The sequence below is a fragment of the Bombina bombina genome, chromosome 7, assembly GCF_027579735.1.
Source record: "Bombina bombina isolate aBomBom1 chromosome 7, aBomBom1.pri, whole genome shotgun sequence".
Classification (NCBI taxonomy): Eukaryota; Metazoa; Chordata; class Amphibia; order Anura; family Bombinatoridae; genus Bombina; species Bombina bombina.
In genome coordinates, this window is record NC_069505.1 from 404,195,805 (window position 1) to 404,221,496 (window position 25,692).

General features: G+C 42.4%; 1 protein-coding gene across 1 annotated transcript in view; it reads right to left on the minus strand.

The window, feature by feature from the left end:
- FANCD2 (FA complementation group D2) overlaps positions 1 to 25,692 on the minus strand; it is a gene marked incomplete in the record, with an annotated part of 1,113,076 nt that overhangs the window by 755,880 nt on the left and 331,504 nt on the right. The window contains 1 exon segment of the mRNA XM_053689418.1: positions 2,211 to 2,298. Coding sequence (XP_053545393.1) covers positions 2,211 to 2,298 — 88 coding nt within the window.

The window sequence follows — 25,692 nt, forward strand, 5'->3', positions numbered from 1 at the left end:
CCTAACATCCGATACAAGCATAGCATTTGCTTTTACCTAAACATCGCTCAATACACATGACCGAGTGACGTCATCTATGTGGGAGGATACTTCAGCCTCCTTTACACATAAAAAGCCAATAGGAGCGCGACGCGCGCACACACCCCCCTTTGAGAAAGCCGCGAGAACGGCGAAACATGTTAGGGTACTGGTGAGGAGTCAGGGAGCTCCTGTGTTTGTTAGGGCTAAGCTCGATGTAGGGGAACCTTAACTTTAAATTCAAACCTTCTAATTTAACATACGTACATTGATCAGTAGTTGATAACATTGTGCAAATAGCTATCTATAACTATATTTAACCGTCAAGTATATGGTATTCAGTGGGCAATAACTACAGGGGAATCTATCGGATGCCGAGTCACATATGCGGCATTGCATAAATATTCTGTGGCTAAGCAATTGCAAGCGTAATAGAGCTACTACTTACTCTCATGCTTTATCACTATCTACTAAGCAATGAACTTGACATTAAAGGGACAGTCTACACCAGAATTTTTATTGTTTTAAAAGATAGATAATCCCTTTATTACCCATTTCCCAGTTTTGCATAACCAACACAGTTATAATAATATACTTTTAACCTCTGTGATTATCTTGTATCTAAGCCTCTGCAAACTGCCCCTTTTTCAGTTCTTTTGACAGACTTGCAGTCTAGCCAATCAGTGCCTGCTCCCAGATAACTTCTCGTGCACAAGCACAGTGTTATCTATATGAAATACGTGAACTAACACCCTCTAGTGGTGAAAAATTGTTAAAATGCAATCTGAAAGAGGTGGGCTTCAAGGTCTAAGAAATTAGCATATGAACCTCCTAGGTTAAGCTTTCAACTAAGAATACCAAGAGAACAAAGCAAAATTGGTGATAAAAGTAAATTGGAAAATTGTTTAAAATTACATGCTCTATCTGAATCATGAAAGTTTATTTTGGCCTAGACTGTCCCTTTAATCCTCAGTGCATATATATTAACAATAGAGTAAAGAAGCCTATTTATTTATTTGTATAACCGCAAATCCTCTATGCCTAATATTGGTGATCACAATTGCTAAAAAATTATATATTATACTAAACGTTAACTTATCCCTTTAGCTAACTATATTAGCTTGGGATTCAGCTGTTTAAACTGATATGTTCATTTGAATTTACATGGTAATAGCAGACCGCATACTGCAGTGCAACCTATGAAAGATTCAGCTGTTGCTAATTGATGTGCACTAAACTAGACATACTGGGGCAGCAGAATCATAGTCACATCTTCTTTGGTGTAACATTACAACTATTGTACTTAACTCATGCGATCAGAGCAATACATCTGCCAGTTGTAAAAGCGCAAACATTTACTCCTTTGTGTCATAGTAAAGTATGCACCAAACATACTGACTACAGATATCATTAGTTACAATCCTCCCAGGATTCAGAAGGTTTGAATGTATTAGTACTCACAAGTGACAACTCAATCATTTTTAGGATTAAATATTATTATCCAAATACACCAAAGATCTTTGTTTGGTTATATCATTACCATTGTACTAACTCAGTGCTGAGTCCAGAAGGAATACATTATGCTGATTTATTCCATCTGACCTATATGATACTCAATATTCCAAACAACTATCATTTAAATCCTATTCTAGCAAGTAGTCAATTATATTCAAGAATAACTACTCATGTTCTATAACTGAAGAGATAAATAATTGCCATACCTATTGGGTGTATGATATCCAATTAGAACTTGTAGTTCTGAAAACTTCGGTATTCTACAGTCACGAGTATACTCATATATATAGACATTGATATCCAAATATGTGGTATAATTCTAGTACCTCATTACCCTATTAAGAGCTTTTGTTTTTAATTTGCACATCCCTTAATTTTATCTCCAATTTTATGTGTATATATTAAAAGTTACGTTTTATTTATCTCAGTGAGATCTCTCCAAACCATTTGTTGTTCACTTCCAATTCAAAATTATTATATGCCATACATGCCTACTATGAGTGCTATAAGTGTATTCTAGAATGGGTACTTAATCCATTCCATTTTGCTTTGCAATTCTACATTCTGCTCTGCTTAGGAAGAAACAAATCATTATGTACATCTTCCAAAAACTGCTGTACCCTCTCTGCAGTGTACAAAACATAATTTAAAACTGGATTAATGGAGCCACATCGCACCTTAAGCCACGCTTCAGATGTGTGTTTTTGAAATCGGATAGCTGACTTGATGACATCCATCAACAGAGAGACACAGTCAGGAGAACCACTGGAATGAATGACAGAGGAATTTATAATTAATACATAATAATGTGTGTATATCTATATATATTTTAGACAGAAATATTTATTTATAAGATTAGCTATAATGATAGAGCAAAACTGTATGAACTAAAGAGATATATTTATCACTAAGTTTAATAATGATGTGATGGTAGCCAATAATGTGGTTTCATCTTCAAAATGAGCGTTACCACAATCATTTATTTCTTTCGGATATTTTTAAAGGAAGATAAACAAACATGTTAACTTCAATATTAAGTCAAAGTGTCATGCATACAAATATTTAGTCTCCACAGTACAACGACATCCTGTATGTAGACAATCTCTGGTCAGCACAATTACACTAGCTGTTGGAGCTCATCGCAACTGGCCCAAGAGAAAACAAAATTTATGCTTACCTGATAAATTTCTCTTTCCAGGCATGGAGAGTCCACAACGTCATTCCAATTACTAGCGGGATATTCAACTCCTGGCCAGCAGAAGGAGGCAAAGAGCACCCCAGCAAAGCTGTTAAGTGTAACTTCCCTTACCCATAATCCCCAGTCATTCAGCCGAAGGAAAATGGAAAAAGAAGAAACACAAGGTTGAAAAAGGTCCCTGAGGTTTACTAAAAAAAACTGCTGAATAATAATTAAAAAAGGGGGCGGGGGCGTGAACTCTCCATGCCCGGAAAGACAGAAATTTATCAGGTAAGCATCAATTTTGTTTTCTTTCCTATGGCATGGAGAGTCCACGTCATCATTCCAATTACTAGTGGGAACCAATACCCAAGCTAGAGGACACCGAATGAACAGGGAGGGAGAACAAGGCAGGAGGACCTAAACAGAAGGCACCACCGCTTGAAGAACCTTTCTCCCAAAAGAAGACTCAGCCGAGGCAAAATTATCAAATTTGTAGAATTTGGAAAAAGTATACAGAGAGGACCATGTTGCCGCCTTGCAAATTTGTTTCACAGAAGCTTCATTTTTGAAACCCCAAGATGAGGAGACAGCCCTAGTGGAATGAGCCATAATTCTCAAAGGAGGCTGCTGTCCAGCAGTCTCATAAGCAAAATGAATCACACTTCTTAACCAGAGGGAAAGAGTACTATAAGTTGCCTTCTGAACTTTACGCTTTCCAGAGAACACAACAAATAGGGCAGAAGCCTGCCGAAAATCCTTAGTAGCTTGTAAGTAAAATTTTAGAGCACGCACAACATCCAAGTTATGCAAAAGACTTTCCTTATAAAAAGGATTAGGACAAAAAGAAGGAACAACAATTTCCTGATTAATTTTTCAATCCGACACCACTTTAGGGAGAAACCCCAATTTATTACGAAGGACCACCTTATCTGCATGAAAAATAAGGTAAGGGGAATCACACTGCAGAGCTGAAAGCTCAGAAACTCTGTGAGTGGAAGAAATAGCAAGGAGAAACAAAACCTTCCAAGATAACAATTTTATATCAACAACATGTATCGGCTCAAACGGAGCCTGCTGCAAAACTTTATGAATGAGGTTAAGGCTCCAAGGAGGAGCAACAGGTTTAAACACAGGTCTGATTCTGACCAGGGCCTGAAAAAAAGCTTGAACATCTGGTAATTCTGCGAGACGTTTGTGCAGAAGGATAGACAGAGCAGAAATCTGACCTTTCAGAGTACTGACTGACAAGAAAAGATAAAATTTGTGGAATCCTCACCCGACTCCAAGAAAAACCTTAAGCTTCACACCAAAAAGGTATTAACGCCACATCTTATGGTAACTCTTACAAATAACAGGTTTACGAGCCTGAAGCATAGTATCAATGACTGCCTCCGAAAAAACGTGTCTAGACAGGACTAGGCGTTCAACCTCGAAGCAGTCAGCTTCAGAGAATCTAGATTTGGATGGAGCAATGGACCCTGAATTAGAAGATCCTTCCTCAGAGGTAACCTCCAAGGTGGAAGAAATGACATCTTCACCAGATCTGCGAAGCAGATCCTGTGAGGCCAGGCAGGAGCTATTAGAATAACAGAGACTCTCTCCTGCTTGACATGCATAATGACTTGTGGAAGGAGAGCAAACAGAGGAAAAAAGGTATGCTAGCCTGAAATCCCAAGGAACCGCCAGAGCATCTATCATGGCGGCCTGAGGATTTCTTGACCTTGAACTGTACTTTGGAAGCTTGGCGTTTTGACGCGACGCCATCAGATCCAACTCCGGAACCCCCACCTGAGGGTTATCCTGGAGAACACTTCCGGATAGAGAGCCCACTCCCCGGGATGAAAAGTCTGTCTGCTCAGAAAATCTGCTTCCCAATTGTCCACTCCTGGAATTTAGATGGCAGATAGGAGACAATCATGAGCTTCTGCCCACTGCAGAATGTGAATCACCTCCTTCATGGCCAAGGACTCAGAGTTCCTCCCTAGTGGTTGATGTAAGTCACTGAGGTGATGTTGCCCGACTGGAATCTGATAAACCGGACTAAAGATAATTGAGGCCAAGCTATCAAGGCATTAAAGATTGCTCCCAACTCTAAGATGTTTATGGGAAGAGAAGACTATTCCCGAGATCACAGGCACTGAGCTTTCAGAGAACCCTAAACAGCTCCCCAGCCTGACAGGCTGGCGTCCGTAGTCACAATCACCCAGGAAGGTCTCAGGAAGAAAGTGCCCCAAGACTGATGTTCCTGTGAAATCCACCATGAGAGAGTCTCTTGTTAGGGGGTCCAGATTTATCCTCTGTGATAAATCGGAATGGTCTTTGTTCCATTGACGGAGCATGCAAAGATGCAGCGGTCGCAGATGAAACCGAGCAAAAGGAATGATGTCCATGTAAGCCACCATCAGACAAATCACCTCCATGCATTGAGCCACTGATGGACGAAAAGCAGACTGGAGGAAAAGGCAAGTAGTTTGGACTTTCTGACGTCCGTCAGGAAAAGCTTAATGGACAGAGAATCTGATTGTCCCTAGGAAACTCACTTTTGTAGTTGGAACTAGAGAACTCTTTTCCAGATTCACCTTCCACTCATGGGAACATAGAAAAGACAACAACATCTCTGTATGAAATTTTGCTAGTTGAAAAGATGACGCCTGAACCAAGATGTCGTCTAGATAAGGCGCCACAACAATTCGCTGGGATCTGATCACTACCAATAGAGCTCCCAGAACCTTTGTGAATATTCTGGGAGCTGTGGCAAGACCAAACGGAAGTGCAATAAACTGGAAATGCTTGTCCAGAAAGGCAAACCTTAGAAACTGGTAATGATCCCTGTGAATGGGAACGTGTAAATACATGTCCTTCGTGTCTATGGTCGTCATGAACTAACCTTCCTGAACCAATGGAACGATTAGTTTCCATCTTGAAGGACGGAACCCTGAGGAATTTGTTTAGGCACTTTAGATCTAGGATACGATGAAAAGTTCCCTCCTTTTTGGGAACTACAAATAGATTTGAGTAGAATCCTTGACCCTGTTCCTCTAGAGCACCGGTTCCCAAACTGAGGGGCACACCTCCCCAGGGGGCGCCAGAGCCCTAAAGGGGAGGCGCAGGAATTTTTCTTTTTTAATTTAAATTAATGTGCAAGTTTTCCGGTGGCAGCCTCTCCAGGAAACAGCGCAGAGACATGAAGACTGAACGCCTTCCGAGTACAGAGAGGCTCAGTGACCAGCCGTAAGTACAAATGAAATGACTCTGCCTTGCTGCATGTCTTCAGATGCGTGTGGTTGAAGAGAAGCAGGGAGCGCATGCTGTGAGTCGCACAGACGGGGCAAACAATGGAGCTTCACCTCAACCAGGCAGCTGAAAAGATGCAGCAAAACAAAGTAAGGGGACACACTGATTTCAGGTCCTTGTGCTTTATATGTACAGTGCTAAAAAACCCTCTTAGCACAGAGGCAAAAGTTAGAGAAGGTTAAAAGCATAAAATGAACCCCATAATGCATGTATCAATTACTATGCAAATTAATGTCTGCACATGTTGTGCCTGTATAAAAACTGCTTTTATTTGGAGATGTAACTGAGGCAGGGTTTTGCTCCATCTGTATTACAAAGTGTTATTTTTTTATTTTTTTTTAAACATTTTTTTGGGTGTGTGCATGTGGCTGCCTACGGGGGCTTGTGTGTGCGTGCATGCGTCTGCCTACGGAGGCTTGTGTGCACGTGCATGCGGCTGCCTACGGGGGCTTGTGTGCACGTGCGTGTGCGCGCGCATGTGGCTGCCTATGGGGGCTTGTGTGTGCGTGCATGTGGCTGCCAATGGGGGCTTGTGTGTGCGTATGTAGCTGCCTATGGGGGGGCTTATGTGGCTGCCTATGGGGGCTTGTGTGTGTGCGTGCTCTCGTCGGGCTGCCTATGGGGGCTTGTGTGCGCGCATGTGGCTGCCTATGGGGGAGTGGTGTGTGTGTGCGCGTGCATGTGGCTGCCTATGGGGTCTTGTGTGTGTGTGCGTGCGTGTGGCTGCCTATGGGGGCTTGTGTGTGCGTGCGTGCGTGTGGCTGCCTATGGGGGCTTGTGTGTGCGTGCATGTGGCGGTCTATGAGGGCTTGTGGGTGCCAATGGGGGCTTGTGTTTGTGTGCGCGAGTGCATGTGGCTGCCTATGGGGTCTTGTGTGTGTGTGTGCGTGCATGTGGCTGCCTATGGGGGCTTGTGTGTGCGTGCGCGTGCATGTGGCTGCTATTGGGGCTTGTGTGCGCGTGCATGTGGCTGCCTATGGGGGCTTGTGTGTGCGTGCATGTGGCTGCCTATGGGGGCTTGTGTGTGCGTGCATGTGGCTGCCTATGGGGGCTTTCGTGTGTGTGTGTGTGCGCGTGCATGTGGCTGCCTATGGGGGCTTGTGCGCACGCATGTGGCTGCCTATGGGGGCTTGTGCGCACGCATGTGGCTGCCTATGGGGGCTTGTGTGTGTGTGTAATAACACCTATCGCGGGCGGCTCGTCTTGAATGTTTTGCTAAAGGGGAGACCCACAGTGTTAGACTTTGAAAACCTCTGCTCTAGACGGACTGATACAATGACTCCCAGGGAGGATGGGTCCTCTACGCAATTTTAGAAGGCTTCCCTCTTAACCTGGTTTGAGGATAGTCTTGACAGGAAAAATCTGCCCCTTGGAGGGAAAGATCTGGATCCTATTTTGTAGCCCTGAGATACTATGTCCACAGCCCATGGATCTGGAACATAGCATATCCAAGCCTGCCGAAAAAAAGAAAAGCCTGACCCCCACCTGAACCAAAATTGGATCGGGGACGGACCCTTAATGCTGATTTAGAGTCAGCAGAGGATTTCTTGTTTTGCTTTCCCCTATTCCAGGGCTGGCTGGATTTCCAGTTGGACCTGGGATTGGTCTGGTTTGGAAGAAGAAGAGGAGGACTTCTGTCCCTTAAAATTGCAAAAGGAACGAAAATGAGTCTGTCGACCCTTAGGTCTATTCTTCTTGTCCTGAAGTGGGATAGATCCCTTTCCACCCGTAATTTTCTGAAATTATTTCCGCCAGACCGAGTCCAAATAGAGTTTACCCTTATAAGGTAAAGCCAAAAGCTTGGCCTTTGAAGAAACATCAGCCGACCAAGATTTTAACCACAGAGCTCTGCGGGCTAGCACAGTGAAGCTAGACAACTTAGCTCCCAGCCTAATTATCTGCATGTTGGCGTCACAGACAAAGGTATTGGCCAGTTTAAGAGCTTTGACCCTATCTTGGATCTCCTCTACCGTAGTCTCTTCTGAAATAAGATCAGACAGGGCATCGCACCAATAAGATGCTGCTCCTGCAACCGTGGAAATGCTCGCCGCAGTTTGCCACTATAAGCCTTGATGGTTATACATCTTTTTTAAGTAAGCCTCTAGCTTCTTATCCATTGGATCCTTAAAAGAACAACTATCCTCTATAGGAATAGTAGTTCTTTTAGCTAAAGCAGAGTTAGCTCCTTCTACTTTAGGCACGGTGCACCATGAGTCACGAATTGAGTCAGCAACAGGAAACCTTTTTTTTTAAAAACAGGGGAAGGGGAAAAAGGAACCCCTGGCTTATCCCATTCCTGAGCTATAATTTCAGAAATCTTTGTAGGAATAGGAAAAACATCATCAGAAGATGGAGAATCATAAACTCTATCCAGTTTAGGAGACATCTTGTGGTTGGCAGCAACCGAAGGTTCAGAGTCGTCCAAAGTAGCGAGAACCTCTTTCAGTAGTAACCGGAGGTGTTCAAGCTTAAATCTAAAATGAACCTCTTCAGATTCTGAAGGTTTCTCCGCCAAAGTGTCTGAAATTTCACCTTCAGAAGCTACTGAAGTATTCTCCTCATCAGACAAATGAGATAGGTTAACCAGCACAGATTTAGAGGGGTCAGAAGCCTTACTAGCGGACAAATGTTTATATGTCCTCTTACGCTTACCCGATGAAGGGAAAGCTGACAAAGTCCCCGATACTGCAGAAATAATCTGAGCGGCAAAATCCCCAGGTAGATAAACACCCCCAGGTGGTTGAGAAGACACAGTATGGGAAACAACTAAGGCTTGCGACGTTTGAGGAGAAAGCTAAGGCATGTCACGCACAGCATTATCCTGAGACATTTGGCTCAGAAGGGAGTAATTTGTCTTTAAATTGTAAAGTTTTAGAAAAGCAGGAGGAACAAAATTAACAATTTGAGCCTCTAAATATAGTAAGCATTTGACAACAGACCTAGACTGATCTAACTCTGAATCCATAACTACAGAATTCAGCTTCTAAATATTAGAGGAAAAGAAAATAATTTTCACATTTGTGTAATTTTCACAAATGTATTTTTAAAAATTCAGAGAGCAATAAAATGAATCCTTCAAAGCAACATCAGATTGCCTGAGGCTCCTACCGGACAAAATTGACACCCCACTATTCAGAGGAAGCGAGACTTTCCTGTAAGGATCTTCTCCTTTTAGAACATGATCCGTGGATAAGAAACGTTAAAATCTTATAGCCGACAGAGATCTACAATGCGATACACATCCAGCGCAATACATGCTCACGAAGCTCCGCTCCGATCACAATAAAACCTCTAATATAAATTACTCATTGCAAGGAACTGGAAAAAAGACCAACCCCCAGATGGCAGGGAGTAGTAGAATGTGTAAACTATATCAAAGTCATGGAAAACTATGTTTTCAGAGAGAGAAGGCAAATTAAATTATTTCTGCCTTATATGGGAACCCTGCGAGTCCCTTTGGGCTCGCAGAACATCATGAGCTAGTAGACCCATTAAGCTTCTGGAATAACCAAATCATGAGGCCCTCTATTCCCACCCCAGGAAGACTTGGATTGTTCTTGCTTGGAGGAGGGAGGGGAGGGTTTACCTCTAAAGTTACGAAAGGAACGAAAATTACTCTGATGTCCCTTCTGCTTATTCTTTTTATCCTGAGGAAGAAAAGATCCCTTTCCTCCTGTAATATCTGAAATTATTTAAGCCAAGCCCAAACGAGGTCTTCCCCTTGTAAGGGATCGCCAAGAGCTTTGACTTAAATGAAATATCCGCTGACCAGGACTTCAACCATAAGGCTCTGCAAGCTAGAACAGCAAAACCAGACATTTTTGCTCCCAACTTGATGACTTGTAAAGAAGCATCCGTGATAAAGAAATTGGCTAATTTAAGAGCCTTAATCCTGTCCTGGATATCGTTCAAGAGCAGTATCTGTCTGAATAGAATCAGACAAAGCACCAAACAGTAGACTGCCGGGCTGGTGACAGTGGCAATACACACTGCAGGCTGCCATTGGAGACCCTGGATCCATAAAGGAACAGCTATCCTCAATGGGAATAGTAGTTCTCTTAGCCATGGTGGAGATCGCCCCTTCCACCTTGAGAACCGTTTGCAAAGACTCCTTAATAGTGTCAGCTATTGGAAACATTTTCTTGAAAATCGGAGATGGAGAAAAAGGAATTCCAGGTCTCTCCCACTACCGTGCAATAATCTCTGTAGCACAGTCTGGTACAGGGAATATCTCCACCACGGAGGGAACATCAAAGTACTTGGTTAGTTTACTAGACTTCTTAGGATTGACTACGACAGTCGTATCGGAGTCGTCCAATGTAGCCAAAAACTCCTTAAGTAACAGACAGAGGTGTTCCAGCTTAAATCTGAAGGATACAACTTGAGCATCAGAAGAAGGAATTATACTGTCTGAATCTGAGATTTCACCCTCAGACGCTACTGAATTGTCTTCCTCCTCAGACTTCTGAGAAGAAGCCCCCTGGATAGCAAGCGGATCAAAAACCTTACTCGCCGACTCTTTAAACTGACTCTTTAAACTTCCTCTTGCGCTTTCCCTGAAGCAAGGGAAAAGCAGACAGCGCCTCAGATACTGCAGAAGAAACCTGGGCTGCAATGTCTTGCAAAGAAACTCGTACCGGAGCGTAAGAGGAAACGCAGGGAACTGCATGTGTATACGGAAAAGATTGGGACGCTTGAGGAGAAAGCTGCGGCATATCTGCTACAGGAGACACCTGAACAGTATCCGCCTTAGCTAATGGTGGCTCAGTATCAAAAAGTCTATCAAGTTCTTTCAATACATCAAGAAAAAAAAAAGGGACTGGTGGGTCCACCTGGGAGTCGAAACACAGGCTACATGTAACATTTTGGAAGGCCTCTTGATCCATCTTTATCCACAAGAAGTCCAAAAAAAGGGAGAAAAAAAAAACTTATTTCACCTTGAAATATATATGATACTGCCCCTTTAAATTTTATTTTTGTAAACGTAAAACAGAGCAGCAATCTTTATTACAACCCCCAGGCACCCTCTAAACCTCAGCTATTTTGCTGAGGTGCCTACCTGTCCTGCTGACAGAAGTCAAATCTAAAATACAAATGATCCGGTTTTCATTCTGGAACTGTGCAAATAGTCGGCGGGGGATCTTCTATCACAGGCGCGGTCCCGGCAGCCTCTAGGATCTATAGAAGAGCCGCTTCAGAAACAATACCGTATTAAACAGATATAATAAAAACGGCACACTACATACTAGGGCTGCACAATTAATCGCGGATGCGGTTTTAAACCGTGATTAATCACCGCGGTTTTAAAACCGCGAGAGTACGCAATTTAAAAAAAAAATAAATAAAGCCTCAGATTGTCCTGAAAAAGGAGGCGGAGAGGATGAGTGGCAGACCAGTGTGCGGCCGTGGGCAGACCTGAGAATGCCCGCGAAAAAGCCATTTTGGAAGAGATTGAAGAGTGTGTGGGAGTCATCTGGGAGTAGTGTGGCGGTGGGACAGCTCAAAAGTGTGAGCAATAAAGTGTGTATTGTACAAATACTTTATAGTGCCTTACTGATCTTTTTTTTTTTTTTTTTTTTAACTTCTTTTGTGGTTTGCATTTTTATGCTCCAAGAGTGCATTGGACATTGAGAAACATGTACAGTAAGATTCTGTAGTGTACTGTTAAATATACTATCTATGTAACCACAGCACAGGTAGCACTAGCTAATTTTATTTGAACTATTTTATGGTTTGTATTTTTATGCTCCAAGAGTGTATTGGACATTGAGAAACATGTACAGTAAGATTCTGTAGTGTTAAATAAAAGTTTTATTGAAAAATGAAGGTGTTATAGTAATTTTTAATAAAATCGCGATTAAATTAAGATTTTTTTTTTATTCACCCATATCGCCCAGCCCTACTACATACAGTCCTTGACCGGCTCTAAACCGGAGATAAGGACAGAAACTGAGCCCAAAGTAAAGGTTATTAACTCGTCGTCCACAGTGCATGCTTTAACTGCTGAAGTGCCAGATTTTCCCCATATATAATAAAGAAAAAATAATCTTGGCACTTACCTGAACGTCAATTTGTCCGGCAGAAGGACAGCTCACCTGGTTTGAGAGGGTGCCATCCCTCACATGGACCTGTGGAAAAGGAAAGACCCGAGTAAGCTTACTCAGGCTTTCTGAATAGGGCAGCAAAACTTTTCGAGAAAGCGCAGTGCGGATTATACCCCACAAGTTCCTAATTGCTTAAAACCCACCACTGCTCTATGAAAGAGACTGACATGGGCTACGGCTAGACCCAAGGAAAGATCAGAGCAAACCTACTCTGCTTTAAAATAATAAAATCTTGATGGAAGAAATTTCTTATCAGACACCGAATACTTCCCCACCTCCTTGCACCGCAGGCAAAGAGAATGAGTGGGGTTTGTGGGAAGGGAAGTGATACTTAACAGATTTGCTGTGGTGCTCTTTGCCTCCTCCTCCTGGCCAGGAGTGATTTTCCCAACAGTAATTGATGATGATTCGTGGACCGTGTCATAAAAAAGAAATAAGAATCTGCTGATGCAGCTAATCCAGTACAATTTACAGGAGCTTGTTTGTATATTTTAGCAATTAATTTTCAAAAAGGAGACTGTAGTATATATAAAGACTCCTTTCTGTGACTAACACCAGTGTCTTTGTATGTTACTAGGACGGGATTATAATTGGTCTACTGGACTGAAACTTAAAGTTTTATAGTCTGAAGTTTATATTTGTAACACTCAGGGCCAGATTACGAGTGGAGTGCTAACTGCTGCAGCAATAAGGGGGCTCTATGTGCGCGTCGGAAGTAAACGCGTTCACTCGAGCAAAATTGAATTTAACACGTGTCAGGTTAGCGAGACTTCAGAGCTCTGGTTAACAGTTACATACAAAGTTACACAAAACACATCAAAAATACATTACAAAAAATAAATGTATGCTTTCCTGATAAATTTGTTTCTTTTACGATACGATGAGTCCACGGATTTCATCCTTACTTGTGGGATATCACCTCCTGGCCAGCAGGAGGAGGCAAAGAGCACCACAGCAGAGCTGCACACACAGCTCCTCCCCTCCCTCCCACTCCAGTCATTCGACAGCAAAGGCAGTCCACCCGGCTTGCGAGGTCCTAATTTTCTCCTCACATTGGCCTGTGGAAACAAAAAGTACTGAGGTTTACTCTTCCCTCAGACTTTACAAGCAGGGCAGCATCAGTATGGGAGGCGCAGTGAGAATTATGTCCCACAAGTTCCCATTGCTTTAAAGCCACCAAATGCTTCTCTTTTTAATAAAGAGACTGATCTGGTCTAGGCTACACCCCAGAACAAAGTAGCACACTGTGGCACCACTTTAAAAATAATAAACTCTTGATTGAAGAATCTAAACTAACACCTCACTTTACCTCTTCCTATCACTAACACAGCCAAAGAGAATGACTGGAGTGGGAGGGAGGGGAGGAGCTGTGTGTGCAGCGCTGCTGTGGTGCTCTTTGCCTCCTCCTGCTGGCCAGGAGGCGATATCCCACAAGTAAGGATGAAATCCGTGGACTCATCGTATCTTGTAAAAGAAATATAGTTACAATCACAACACCACCATCTAATAAAAATTACAAAGTGCATTGTAGCCCTTTGCAGTCAAAAAATGCAAAATTATATTTATGCAATAATTTTCTTCACATAGGAGAATATGTTCTAAGTATTTTTCAATACATATTACTATAAGCACACTTGAGAAAATGCGAACAGGTTTGTGCGCGAGTATGGGTGTAAGGGTTTAATCCACTTTTCACTCTACATTGAAGTCTATGGAGGAATACGTTAACGTGGATGTGATATTCTAACTGGCTTTTTGAGAACGTTTTACTTTCAACTTGTAAACGCCAAAGTCAAGTGCAGTTAATGCACAAGCTGGAACTATACATATTAGGGCTGCACGATTAATCGCATATGCGATTTAAAACCGCAAGAGTATGCAATTTTTAGCCCCGTCCCCTTTGACATCACCTATGACGTATAGGAGGGCTAGCTATAACGGTTCATTGCGCGCAGGCTTCTGTAGGGAAAGGAGGAGGAGGGGGTGGGGGGAGTAGAGAGGCTATGCAGGAGCTGCGCTATGGAAATAAAGCCTATTTACAAGAGTACAGAGAGAGAAGAGTCAGTCACAAAGTGGAGAACTTGATTGAAGGTGATTTATAACATGCACTGACTTCAGCAATCCAGCCTTAGCGCCTCTACAGTACAGTAATCCCTAATCATTTGGAGAAGGAGTTAGCCACGTGACCAAAATTTAACTGCTGTGCAGTTTTTTAAATTCCCCTCCCGGGTTGTTAACATTCTAGTGGTTTCATATTTCTCATGCCTGATTATAAGTCAGAGCTGACAGTGATTCAATGACTACTGCAATGAAGTTCTTTGGGGAATCCTAAGCTTTGCATTTTCTGTTTTTCTGTTCCAGATAAATCGCAACATATCTGTCAAATGCAGGAATGTATTTTTCCTATTAGCTTTTCTCTCTCTCTCTATATATCTATATATATATCTATATATATATCTATATATATATATCTATATCTATCTAATCTATATCTATATATATCTATATATATCTATCTATATATATATATATATATATATATATATATATATATATATAAAAACTAACCTTTATGAGGCAGTAGGACAAATAGAAAATATGAAGCAGTCGATGATGGTCTATTTTTAAATGACAGCATGGCTACTAACACATTCACTGATACTATGACAAAAGTACTTACAGTTAAGCTGGTGCTTTTATTTAAAACAAAACAGAATTTATGATTACCTGATAAATTACTTTCTCCAACGGTGTGTCCGGTCCACGGCGTCATCCTTACTTGTGGGATATTCTCTTCCCCAACAGAAAATGGCAAAGAGTCCCAGCAAAGCTGACCATATAGTCCCTCCTAGGCTCCGCCCACCCCAGTAATTCGACCGACGGACAGGAGGAAATATATATAGGAGAAACCATATGGTACCGTGGTGACTGTAGTTAGAGAAAATAATTCATCAGACCTGATTAAAAAACCAGGGCGGGCCGTGGACCGGACACACCGTTGGAGAAAGTAATTTATCAGGTAAGCATAAATTCTGTTTTCTCCAACATTGGTGTGTCCGGTCCACGGCGTCATCCTTACTTGTGGGAACCAATACCAAAGCTTTAGGACACGGATGAAGGGAGGGAGCAAATCAGGTTACCTAAACGGAAGGCACCACAGCTTGCAAAACCTTTCTCCCAAAAATAGCTTCCGAAGAAGCAAAAGTATCAAATTTGTAAAATTTGGCAAAAGTGTGCAGTGAAGACCAAGTCGCTGCCTTACATATCTGGTCAACAGAAGCCTCGTTCTTGAAGGCCCATGTGGAAGCCACAGCCCTAGTGGAGTGAGCTGTGATTCTTTCAGGAGGCTGCCGTCCGGCAGTCTCATAAGCCAATCGGATGATGCTCTTAAGCCAAAAGGAAAGAGAGGTAGAAGTCGCTTTTTGACCTCTCCTTTTACCAGAATAAACAACAAACAAGGAAGATGTTTGTCTGAAATCTTTTGTAGCCTCTAAATAGAATTTTAGAGCACGGACTACGTCCAAATTGTGTAACAAACGTTCCTTCTTTGAAACTGGATTCGGACACAAAGAAGGTACAACTATCTCCTGGTTAATATTTTTGTTAGAAACAACCTTAGGAAGAAAACCAGGCTTAGTACGCAAAACCACCTTATCTGCATGGAACACCAGATAGGGCGGAGAACACTGCAGAGCAGATAACTCTGAAACTCTTCTAGCAGAAGAAATTGCAACCAAAAACAAAACTTTCCAAGATAGTAACTTAATATCTATGGAATGTAAAGGTTCAAACGGAACCCCTTGAAGAACTGAAAGAACTAGATTTAGACTCCAGGGAGGAGTCAAAGGTCTGTAAACAGGCTTGATCCTAACCAGAGCCTGAACAAATGCTTGAACATCTGGCACAGCTGCCAGTCTTTTGTGTAGTAAGACAGATAAAGCAGAGATCTGTCCCTTTAGAGAACTTGCAGATAATCCTTTCTCCAAACCTTCTTGTAGAAAGGAGAGAATCTTAGGAATTTTTATCTTATTCCATGGGAATCCTTTGGATTCACACCAACAGATATATTTTTTCCATATTTTATGGTAAATTTTTCTAGTTACCGGTTTTCTGGCCTGAACCAGAGTATCTATCACAGAATCTGAAAACCCACGCTTCGATAGAATCAAGCGTTCAATCTCCAAGCCGTCAGCTGGAGGGAGACCAGATTTGGATGTTCGAATGGACCCTGAACAAGAAGGTCCTGTCTCAAAGGTAGCTTCCATGGTGGAGCCGATGACATATTCACCAGGTCTGCATACCAAGTCCTGCGTGGCCACGCAGGAGCTATCAAGATCACCAAGGCCCTCTCCTGATTGATCCTGGCTACCAGCCTGGGAATGAGAGGAAACGGTGGAAATACATAAGCTAGGTTGAAGGTCCAAGGTGCTACTAGTGCATCTACTAGAGTCGCCTTGGGATCCCTGGATCTGGACCCGTAGCAAGGAACCTTGAAGTTCTGACGGGACGCCATCAGATCCATGTCTGGAATGCCCCATAATTGAGTTATTTGGGCAAAGATCTCCGGATGGAGTTCCCACTCCCCCGGATGGAATGTCTGACGACTCAGAAAATCCGCCTCCCAGTTTTCCACTCCTGGGATGTGGATTGCAGACAAGTGGCAGGAGTGATCCTCCGCCCATTGAATTATTTTGGTCACTTCTTTCATCGCCAGGGAACTCCTTGTTCCCCCCCTGATGATTGATATATGCAACGGTCGTCATGTTGTCTGATTGGAACCTTATGAATTTGGCCTTTGCTAGTTGAGGCCAAGCTCTGAGAGCATTGAATATCGCTCTCAGTTCCAGAATGTTTATCGGGAGAAGAGACTCTTCCCGAGACCATAGACCCTGAGCTTTCAGGGATTCCCAGACCGCGCCCCAGCCCACTAGACTGGCGTCGGTCGTGACAATGACCCACTCTGGTCTGCGGAAGCTCATTCCCTGGGACAGATGGTCCAGGGTCAGCCACCAACGGAGTGAATCTCTGGTCTTTTGATCTACTTGAATCATTGGAGACAAGTCTGTATAATCCCCATTCCAGTTTGAGCATGCACAGTTGTAATGGTCTTAGATGAATTCGTGCAAAAGGAACTATGTCCATTGTTGCAACCATCAACCCTACTACTTCCATGCACTGCGCTATGGAAGGACGAGGAACAGAATGAAGCACTTGACAAGAGCTTAGAAGTTTTGACTTTCTGACCTCTTTCAGAAAAATCCTCATTTCTAAAGAATCTATTATTGTTCCCAAGAAGGGAACTCTTGTCGACGGAGACAGAGAACTTTTTTCTATGTTCACCTTCCATCCGTGTGATCTGAGAAAGGCTAGAACGATGTCCGTATGAGCCTTTGCTTTTGACAGGGACGACGCTTGTATTAGAATGTCGTCCAAGTAAGGTACTACTGCAATGCCCCTCGGTCTTAGAACCGCTAGAAGGGACCCTAGCACCTTTGTGAAAATCCTTGGAGCAGTGGCTTACCCGAATGGGAGGGCCACAAACTGGTAATGCTTGTCCAGAAAAGCGAACCTTAGGAACTGATGATGTTCTTTGTGGATAGGAATATGTAGTTACGCATCCTTTAGATCCACGGTAGTCATAAATTGACTTTCCTGGATAGTGGGTAGAATCGTTCGAATGGTTTCCATCTTGAACGATGGTACCCTGAGAAATTTGTTTAGGATCTTCAAATCCAAAATTGGTCTGAAAGTTCCCTCTTTTTTGGGAACTACGAACAGATTGGAATAAAATCCCATTCCTTGTTCCTTTATTGGAACTGGGTGTATCACTCCCATCTTTAACAGGTCTTCTACACAATGTAAGAATGCCTGTCTCTTTATTTGGTTTGAGGATAAGTGAGACATGTGGAACCTTCCCCTTGGGGGTAGTTCCTTGAATTCCAGGAGATAACCTTGAGAAACTATTTCTAGCGCCCAGGGGTCCTGAACATTTCTTGCCCAAGCCTGAGCAAAGAGAGAGAGTCTGCCCCCCACTAGATCCGGTCCCGGATCGGGGGCTACTCCTTCATGCTGTTTTGTTAGCAGTGGCAGGCTTCTTGGCCTGCTTACCCTTGTTCCAGCCTTGCATCGGTTTCCAGGCTGGTTTGGGTTGTGAGGTATTACCCTCTTGCTTAGAGGATGCAGAATTAGAGGCCGGTCCGTTCCTGAAATTGAGAAAGGGACAAAAATTAGACTTATTTTTAGCCTTAAAAGACCTATCTTGTGGAAGGGCGTGGCCCTTTCCTCCAGTGATGTCTGAAATAATCTCTTTCAATTCTGGTCCAAATAGAGTTTTACCTTTGAAAGGGATGTTAAGCAATTTTGTCTTGGATGACACATCCGCTGACCAAGACTTTAGCCAAAGCGCTCTGCACGCCACGATAGCAAACCCTGAATTTTTCGCCGCTAATCTAGCTAATTGCAAAGCGGCATCTAAAATAAAAGAGTTAGCCAATTTAAGTGCGTGAACTCTGTCCATAACCTCCTCATATGGAGTCTCTCTACTGAGCGACTTTTCTAGTTCCTCGAACCAGAACCACGCTGCTGTAGTGACAGGAACAATGCACGAAATTGGTTGTAGAAGGTAACCTTGCTGTACAAAAATCTTTTTAAGCAAACCTTCCAATTTTTTATCCATAGGATCTTTGAAAGCACAACTATCTTCGATAGGAATAGTAGTGCGTTTGTTTAGAGTAGAAACTGCCCCCTCGACCTTAGGGACTGTCTGCCATAAGTCCTTTCTGGGGTCGACCATAGGAAATAATTTCTTAAATATAGGGGGGGGAACAAAAGGTATGCCGGGCTTTTCCCACTCCTTATTTACTATGTCTGCCACCCGCTTGGGTATAGGAAAAGCGTCGGGGTGCACCGGAACCTCTAGGAACTTGTCCATCTTGCATAATTTCTCTGGAATGACCAAGTTGTCACAATCATCCAGAGTAGATAACACCTCCTTAAGCAGTGCGCGGAGATGTTCTAATTTAAATTTAAATGTCACAACATCAGGTTCAGCTTGATGAGAAATTTTTCCTGAATCTGAGATTTCTCCATCTGACAAAACCTCCCTCATGGCCCCTTCAGATTGGTGTGAGGGTATGACAGAACAATTATCATCAGCGCCCTCTTGCTCTTCAGTGTTTAAAACAGAGCAATCGCGCTTTCTCTGATAAGTAGGCATTTTGGATAAAATATTTGCTATGGAGTTATCCATTACAGCCGTTAATTGTTGCATGGTAATAAGCATTGGCGCACTAGATGTACTAGGGGCCTCCTGCGTGGGCAAAACTGGTGTAGACACAGTAGGAGATGATGTAGTATCATGTTTACTCCCCTCATCTGAGGAATCATCTTGGGCAATTTCATTATCTGTGGCAGTACTGTCCTTACTTTGTTTGGACGCTATGGCACAATTATCACATAAATTTAAATGGGGAGACACATTGGCTTTCATACATATAGAACATAGCTTATCTGAAGGTACAGACATGTTAAACAGGCTTAAACTTGTCAACAAAGCACAAAAAACGTTTTAAAACAAAACCGTTACTGTCTCTTTAAATTTTAAATAGAAAACACTTTATTACTGAATATGTGAAAAAGTATGAAGGAATTGTTCAAAAATTACCAAAATTTCACCACAGTGTCTTAAAGCATTAATAGTATTGCACACCAAATTTCAGAGCTTTAACCCTTAAAATAACGGAACCGGAGCCGTTTATAAATTTAACCCCATACAGTCCCAGCTATAGTCTTTGCTGAGACCCAACCAAGCCCAGAGGGGAATACGATACCAATTGACGCCTTCTAGAAGCTTTTCCAGAAATTTTTAGATCCTCACACATGCATCTGCATGCCCTGCTCTCAAAAAACAACTGCGCAGTAATGGCGCGAAAATGAGGCTCAGTCTATAACTAGAAAGGCCCCCTGACTGGAAAAGGTGTCTAACACAGTGCCTGCCGTTTAATAAACGTTCCCCAAGATTATAAATGCAAATTGTCAGCCTAAATCTGAATAAAATGCCCAAATAAAGCAATCGATTTAGCCCATAAAAATGTCTACCAGTTTTTTTTTTTTAGCCCATAATAAGCCCTTTATTCTGTTTGTTTGACTAAGAAAATGGCTTACCGGTCCCAATGAGGGGGAATGACAGCCTTCCAGCATTACATGGTCTTGTTAGAAATATGGCTAGTCATACCTTAAGCAGAAAAGTCTGCTAACTGTTTCCCCCAACTGAAGTTACTTCATCTCAACAGTCCTATGTGGAAACAGCAATCGATTTTAGTTACTGTCTGCTAAAATCATCTTCCTCTCACAAACAGAAATCTTCATCCTTTTCTGTTTCAGAGTAAATAGTACATACCAGCACTATTTTAAAATAACAAACACTTGATAGAAGAATAAAAACTACATTTAAACACCAAAAAACTCTTAACCATCTCCGTGGAGATGTTGCCTGTGCAACGGCAAAGAGAATGACTGGGGTGGGCGGAGCCTAGGAGGGACTATATGGCCAGCTTTGCTGGGACTCTTTGCCATTTCCTGTTGGGGAAGAGAATATCCCACAAGTAAGGATGACGCCGTGGATCGGACACACCAATGTTGGAGAAATACAATTTAAAAAAAGACAAACTTTTGTATAGTGCAGAATGTAGATAGTGCAGCATAATTACTACTTGTGCCAGATATAGGTAATAGAGTTCAATCAAAAACATATGTAGCAGGAATCTTTAACCAACCAGACATGTATAGGGTTAAGACAAGGGATCAGAGAGGTATTTGATTATTATATTATTACTATAATTATTGTTCAGGCAAAATTTGTAATAGTAAATATAAGTACATATAGTAACTGAGTAACTGTATTTAACAATATTAAATTACAAACCTTCTGCATGGATATTTTTGTAGTGCACAAGAGAGAAGTAAAGTAATACGTACGTGTGTGTGTGTGTGTGTGTGTGTGTGTATATATATATATATATATATATATATATATATATATATACACAAAAAAGACAGCACTCACTGATCTTTTAAAGTTAAGTAGTAACTTAATATTCCATAGTTAAAAAAAAGGGGTAGGCATGACGTTTCGATGCTGCACTAGCATCTTTATCAAATGTCCCAAGGTGAAAAAGGGTGATGCTTCAGGATAGGCGCACCATCTGCGTGATGCCCCAAGGAGACATGTTTGAAATAGCGGCACTCCAACTATTTATATCCCCTCCTGTTCTTAGCTGTCCAATTGGATACATTACTATAATTCACACTACTTGAGTAATTGGAGATGATTGGAAGATGATGATTAGTCACGACCAATTATTGCATCGATAAAGCCACATGGCTAATTAACATATTCGTCATTTCGGTCATTTTTTAATGTACCCTTTTTTTTTACTTATTGTTCTTTATATAGAATGGCACCAGCCCTTCCCTTATTGGACACTGTGCTATATATAGTATGATATCCACCATCCCGAACTAATATATAGTCAGACCAAAGGAAATACCCGCTATATGTGGGGCACGAACTTGAATCATACTTGACAAGATTTCCGGAGTTCGTGTGTATCACCTGTGTTCATGATACGTCGATCGGCAGAAGCACTTTATCGTATATGCTGATTATCGGAAGAATTATGGAAGCCTAATGAAGTACGATTGCTAATAAACGGAATACTCCGCTAGATGTGGAATATGATCTCGGAATATAGTCTCTTAGTAACTGCAGGGACGCAAGAATCCGTGAGGTATCTGTGTTATGTATCCATATCGCTTTACTTCCTTATCGACTGACCGTAACAGCTGATTCACTTGAATAGATGACGTACGCCCGTTGGGCGTATACTGATTACCTAAATGACGTATATGCTAATTAGCTATGTGGCTTTATCAATGTAATAATTGGTCGTGACTAAACATAATCCTCCAATAAATCTGCAATTACTCACAAGGTGGATGTCTCTGAAGCAAATAGCTTGAATTGTAATAGGGTATCCAATTGGACAGCTAAGAACAGGAGAGGCTATAAATAGTTGGAGTGCCGCTATTTCAAACATGTCTTCCTTGGGGCATCACGCTGATGGTGCGCCTATCCTGAAGCATCACCTTTTTTTTTTTTTACTTTGGGACATTTGATAAAGATGCTAGTACAGAATCGAAATGTCATGCCTACCCCCTATTTTTAACTATGGAATAATAAAAGTTACTTTTTAACTTTAAAAGACTAGTGAGTGCTGTCTTTTTTGAATTTCTACATGTTTTCTGATATAGCACCCTGGCTGGTGTATCATATGCCAGACGGATCATACTCAACAACCAAAAAGATAAATAAGTTGCAGAGGCCCTCTGTCCCCTGCGTCCTCCAAAATACACAACAAATAAGGACGACGTCTGTCTAAACTCCTTTGTGGCTTGAAGATAAAACTTCAAAGCTCAAACCACATCCAAATTATAAAGTAACCTCTCCGAAGAAGAAGGGTTAGGACACAAGGAAGGAACTACTATTTCCTGATTGATGTTACGACTCAACGCTACCTTGGGAAGGAATCCCAATCCAGTGCGAAGAACAGCCTTATCAGCATGAAAAACCAAGTAGAGAGGCTCACATTGCAAGGCAGCCAACTCGGAGACTCTGCGTGCCGATGCAATAGCAACATTACCTTCCATGAGAGAATCTTAAAGGGACACTGAACCCAATTTTTTTCTTTCACGATTCAGAGCAATTTTAAGCAACTTTCCAATTTACTCCTATTATAAATTTTTATTTGTTCTCTTGCTATCTTTATTTGAAAAAGGCATCTAAGCTTTTTTTTTTTTAATTTGGAACTCTGAACAGCACTTTTTTATTGGTGGATGAATTTATCTACCAATCAGCAAGGACAACCCAGGTTGTTCACCAAAAAAGGTCCGGCATCTAAACTTACATTCTTGCATTTAAAATAAAGATACCAAGAGGATGAAGACAATTTGATAATAGGAGTAAATTAGAAAGTTGCTTAAAATTTCATGCTCTATCTGAATCACGAAAGAAAAAAATTGGGTTCAGTGTCCCTTTAATGTCAAGGGCATGCATAGGCTTAAACGGAGCCCTCTGCAAAACCTTAAGAACCTAGTTTAAGCTCCAAGGAGGAGCCAGATTCCTGAAAACCGGTCTGATCCTAACCAGAGCCTGAACAAAGGACTTAATGTCAGGAAGCTCTGCAAGCTTCTTATGCAACAGTACAGATAAGGCCGAGATCTGTCCCCATAAGGAACTGACAGCAAGACCCTTATCTAGGCCGTCCTGAAAAAAGGCCAAAATCCGGGATACCCTGACCTTATGCCATGGGTATCCTCGTAGGACAAGAAGGTTTCTCCACACATTGTGGTAGATGGGACGAGTGACTGGTTTCCTGGCCTGAACAAGAGTGTCAATCACTCTCTCTGAAAATCCTCTCTTGGCTAAGACTAGGCGTTCAATCTCCACGCAGTCAGCCTCAGAGAATCAAGATTTTGATGTTGAAAAGCACTTCAAACTAGTAGATCCTTGCGACAAGGTAACTTCCACGGCAGATATGACAACATCGCCACTAGATCCGCAAACCACGTCTTCCTCGGCCACGACAGAGCAATCAGACTAGCCGAAGCTTGCTCCTGCTTGATGCGGGCCAATACTCGAGGTAGAAGAGGCAACGGTAGAAATATGTAAATTAGGTTGAAGTCCCAGTGTACCGCCAAGGCGTCTATTAGTTCCGCCTGGGGATCCCTGGATCGCGACCTGTATCTGGGTAGCTTGCAATTGAGTCTGGACGCCATGAGATCTATTTCCGGCGTCCCCCATTTGCTGCAGATCTCCGCAAACATCTCAGGTGGAGAGACCATTCCCCTGGATGAAACGTCTGTCTGCTCAGAAAATCCGCTTCCCAGTTGTCCACATCCGGAATGTGGATCGCTGAGAGCACACAATTGTGAGTCTCTGCCCACTCCAGAATACAAGATACTTCCCTCATTATTAGGGAGCATCTCCCCCCCTTGGTGGTTTATGTAAGCCACCAAAGTAATGTTGTCCGATTGTAATCTGATGAATTGTGACGACCCCAGAGGGGGCCAGAATATTTATAGGTAGACTTGATTCCTCTCGAGTCTATCTGCCCTGTGCCTTTCTGGCACCCCAAACAGCTCCCCATCTTGATAGACTCGCATCCGTGGTTACAATCTCCCAGGATGGTCTCAGGAAGGATGTCCCCTGAGACAACTGCCCCGGTCAGATCCATCAAAACAGGGACTCCCTCACTGGTCTGTCCAGAGATATCTGTTGGGACAAATCTGAATGATCGCCGTTCCATTGTCTCAACATGCATAGCTGCAGAGGTCTGAGATGGAACCTGGCGAATGGAATGACATCTATGCTGTATACCATGAGCCCAATTACCTCCATACACCTGGCCACAGATGTCCTGGAGGATGTCTGCAGGGCTAGACAGTTGGATGCAAGCTTGCACGTCTCTGGTCTGTCAAAAATAACAGAATTTATGCTTATCTGATAAATTACTTTCTCCAACGGTGTGTCCGGTCCACGGCGTCATCCTTACTTGTGGGATATTCTCTTCCCCAACAGGAAATGGCAAAGAGTCCCAGCAAAGCTGGTCACATGATCCCTCCTAGGCTCCGCCCACCCCAGTCATTCGACCGACGGACAGGAGGAAATATATATAGGAGAAACCATATGATACCGTGGTGACTGTAGTTAGAGAAAATAATTCATCAGACCCGATTAAAAAACCAGGGCGGGCCGTGGACCGGACACACCGTTGGAGAAAGTAATTTATCAGGTAAGCATAAATTCTGTTTTCTCCAACATTGGTGTGTCCGGTCCACGGCGTCATCCTTACTTGTGGGAACCAATACCAAAGCTTTAGGACACGGATGAAGGGAGGGAGCAAATCAGGTTACCTAAACGGAAGGCACCACAGCTTGCAAAACCTTTCTCCCAAAAATAGCTTCCGAAGAAGCAAAAGTATCAAATTTGTAAAATTTGGCAAAAGTGTGCAGTGAAGACCAAGTCGCTGCCTTACATATCTGGTCAACAGAAGCCTCGTTCTTGAAGGCCCATGTGGAAGCCACAGCCCTAGTGGAGTGAGCTGTGATTCTTTCAGGAGGCTGCCGTCCGGCAGTCTCATAAGCCAATCGGATGATGCTTTTAAGCCAAAAGGAAAGAGAGGTAGAAGTCGCATTTTGACCTCTCCTTTTACCAGAATAAACAACAAACAAGGAAGATGTTTGTCTGAAATCTTTAGTAGCCTCTAAATAGAACTTTAGAGCACGGACAACGTCCAAATTGTGTAACAAACGTTCCTTCTTTGAAACTGGATTCGGACACAAAGAAGGTACAACTATCTCCTGGTTAATATTTTTGTTAGAAACAACTTTAGGAAGAAAACCAGGCTTAGTACGCAAAACCACCTTATCTGCATGGAACACCAGATAAGGAGGAGAACACTGCAGAGCAGATAATTCTGAAACTCTTCTAGCAGAAGAAATTGCAACCAAAAACAAAACTTT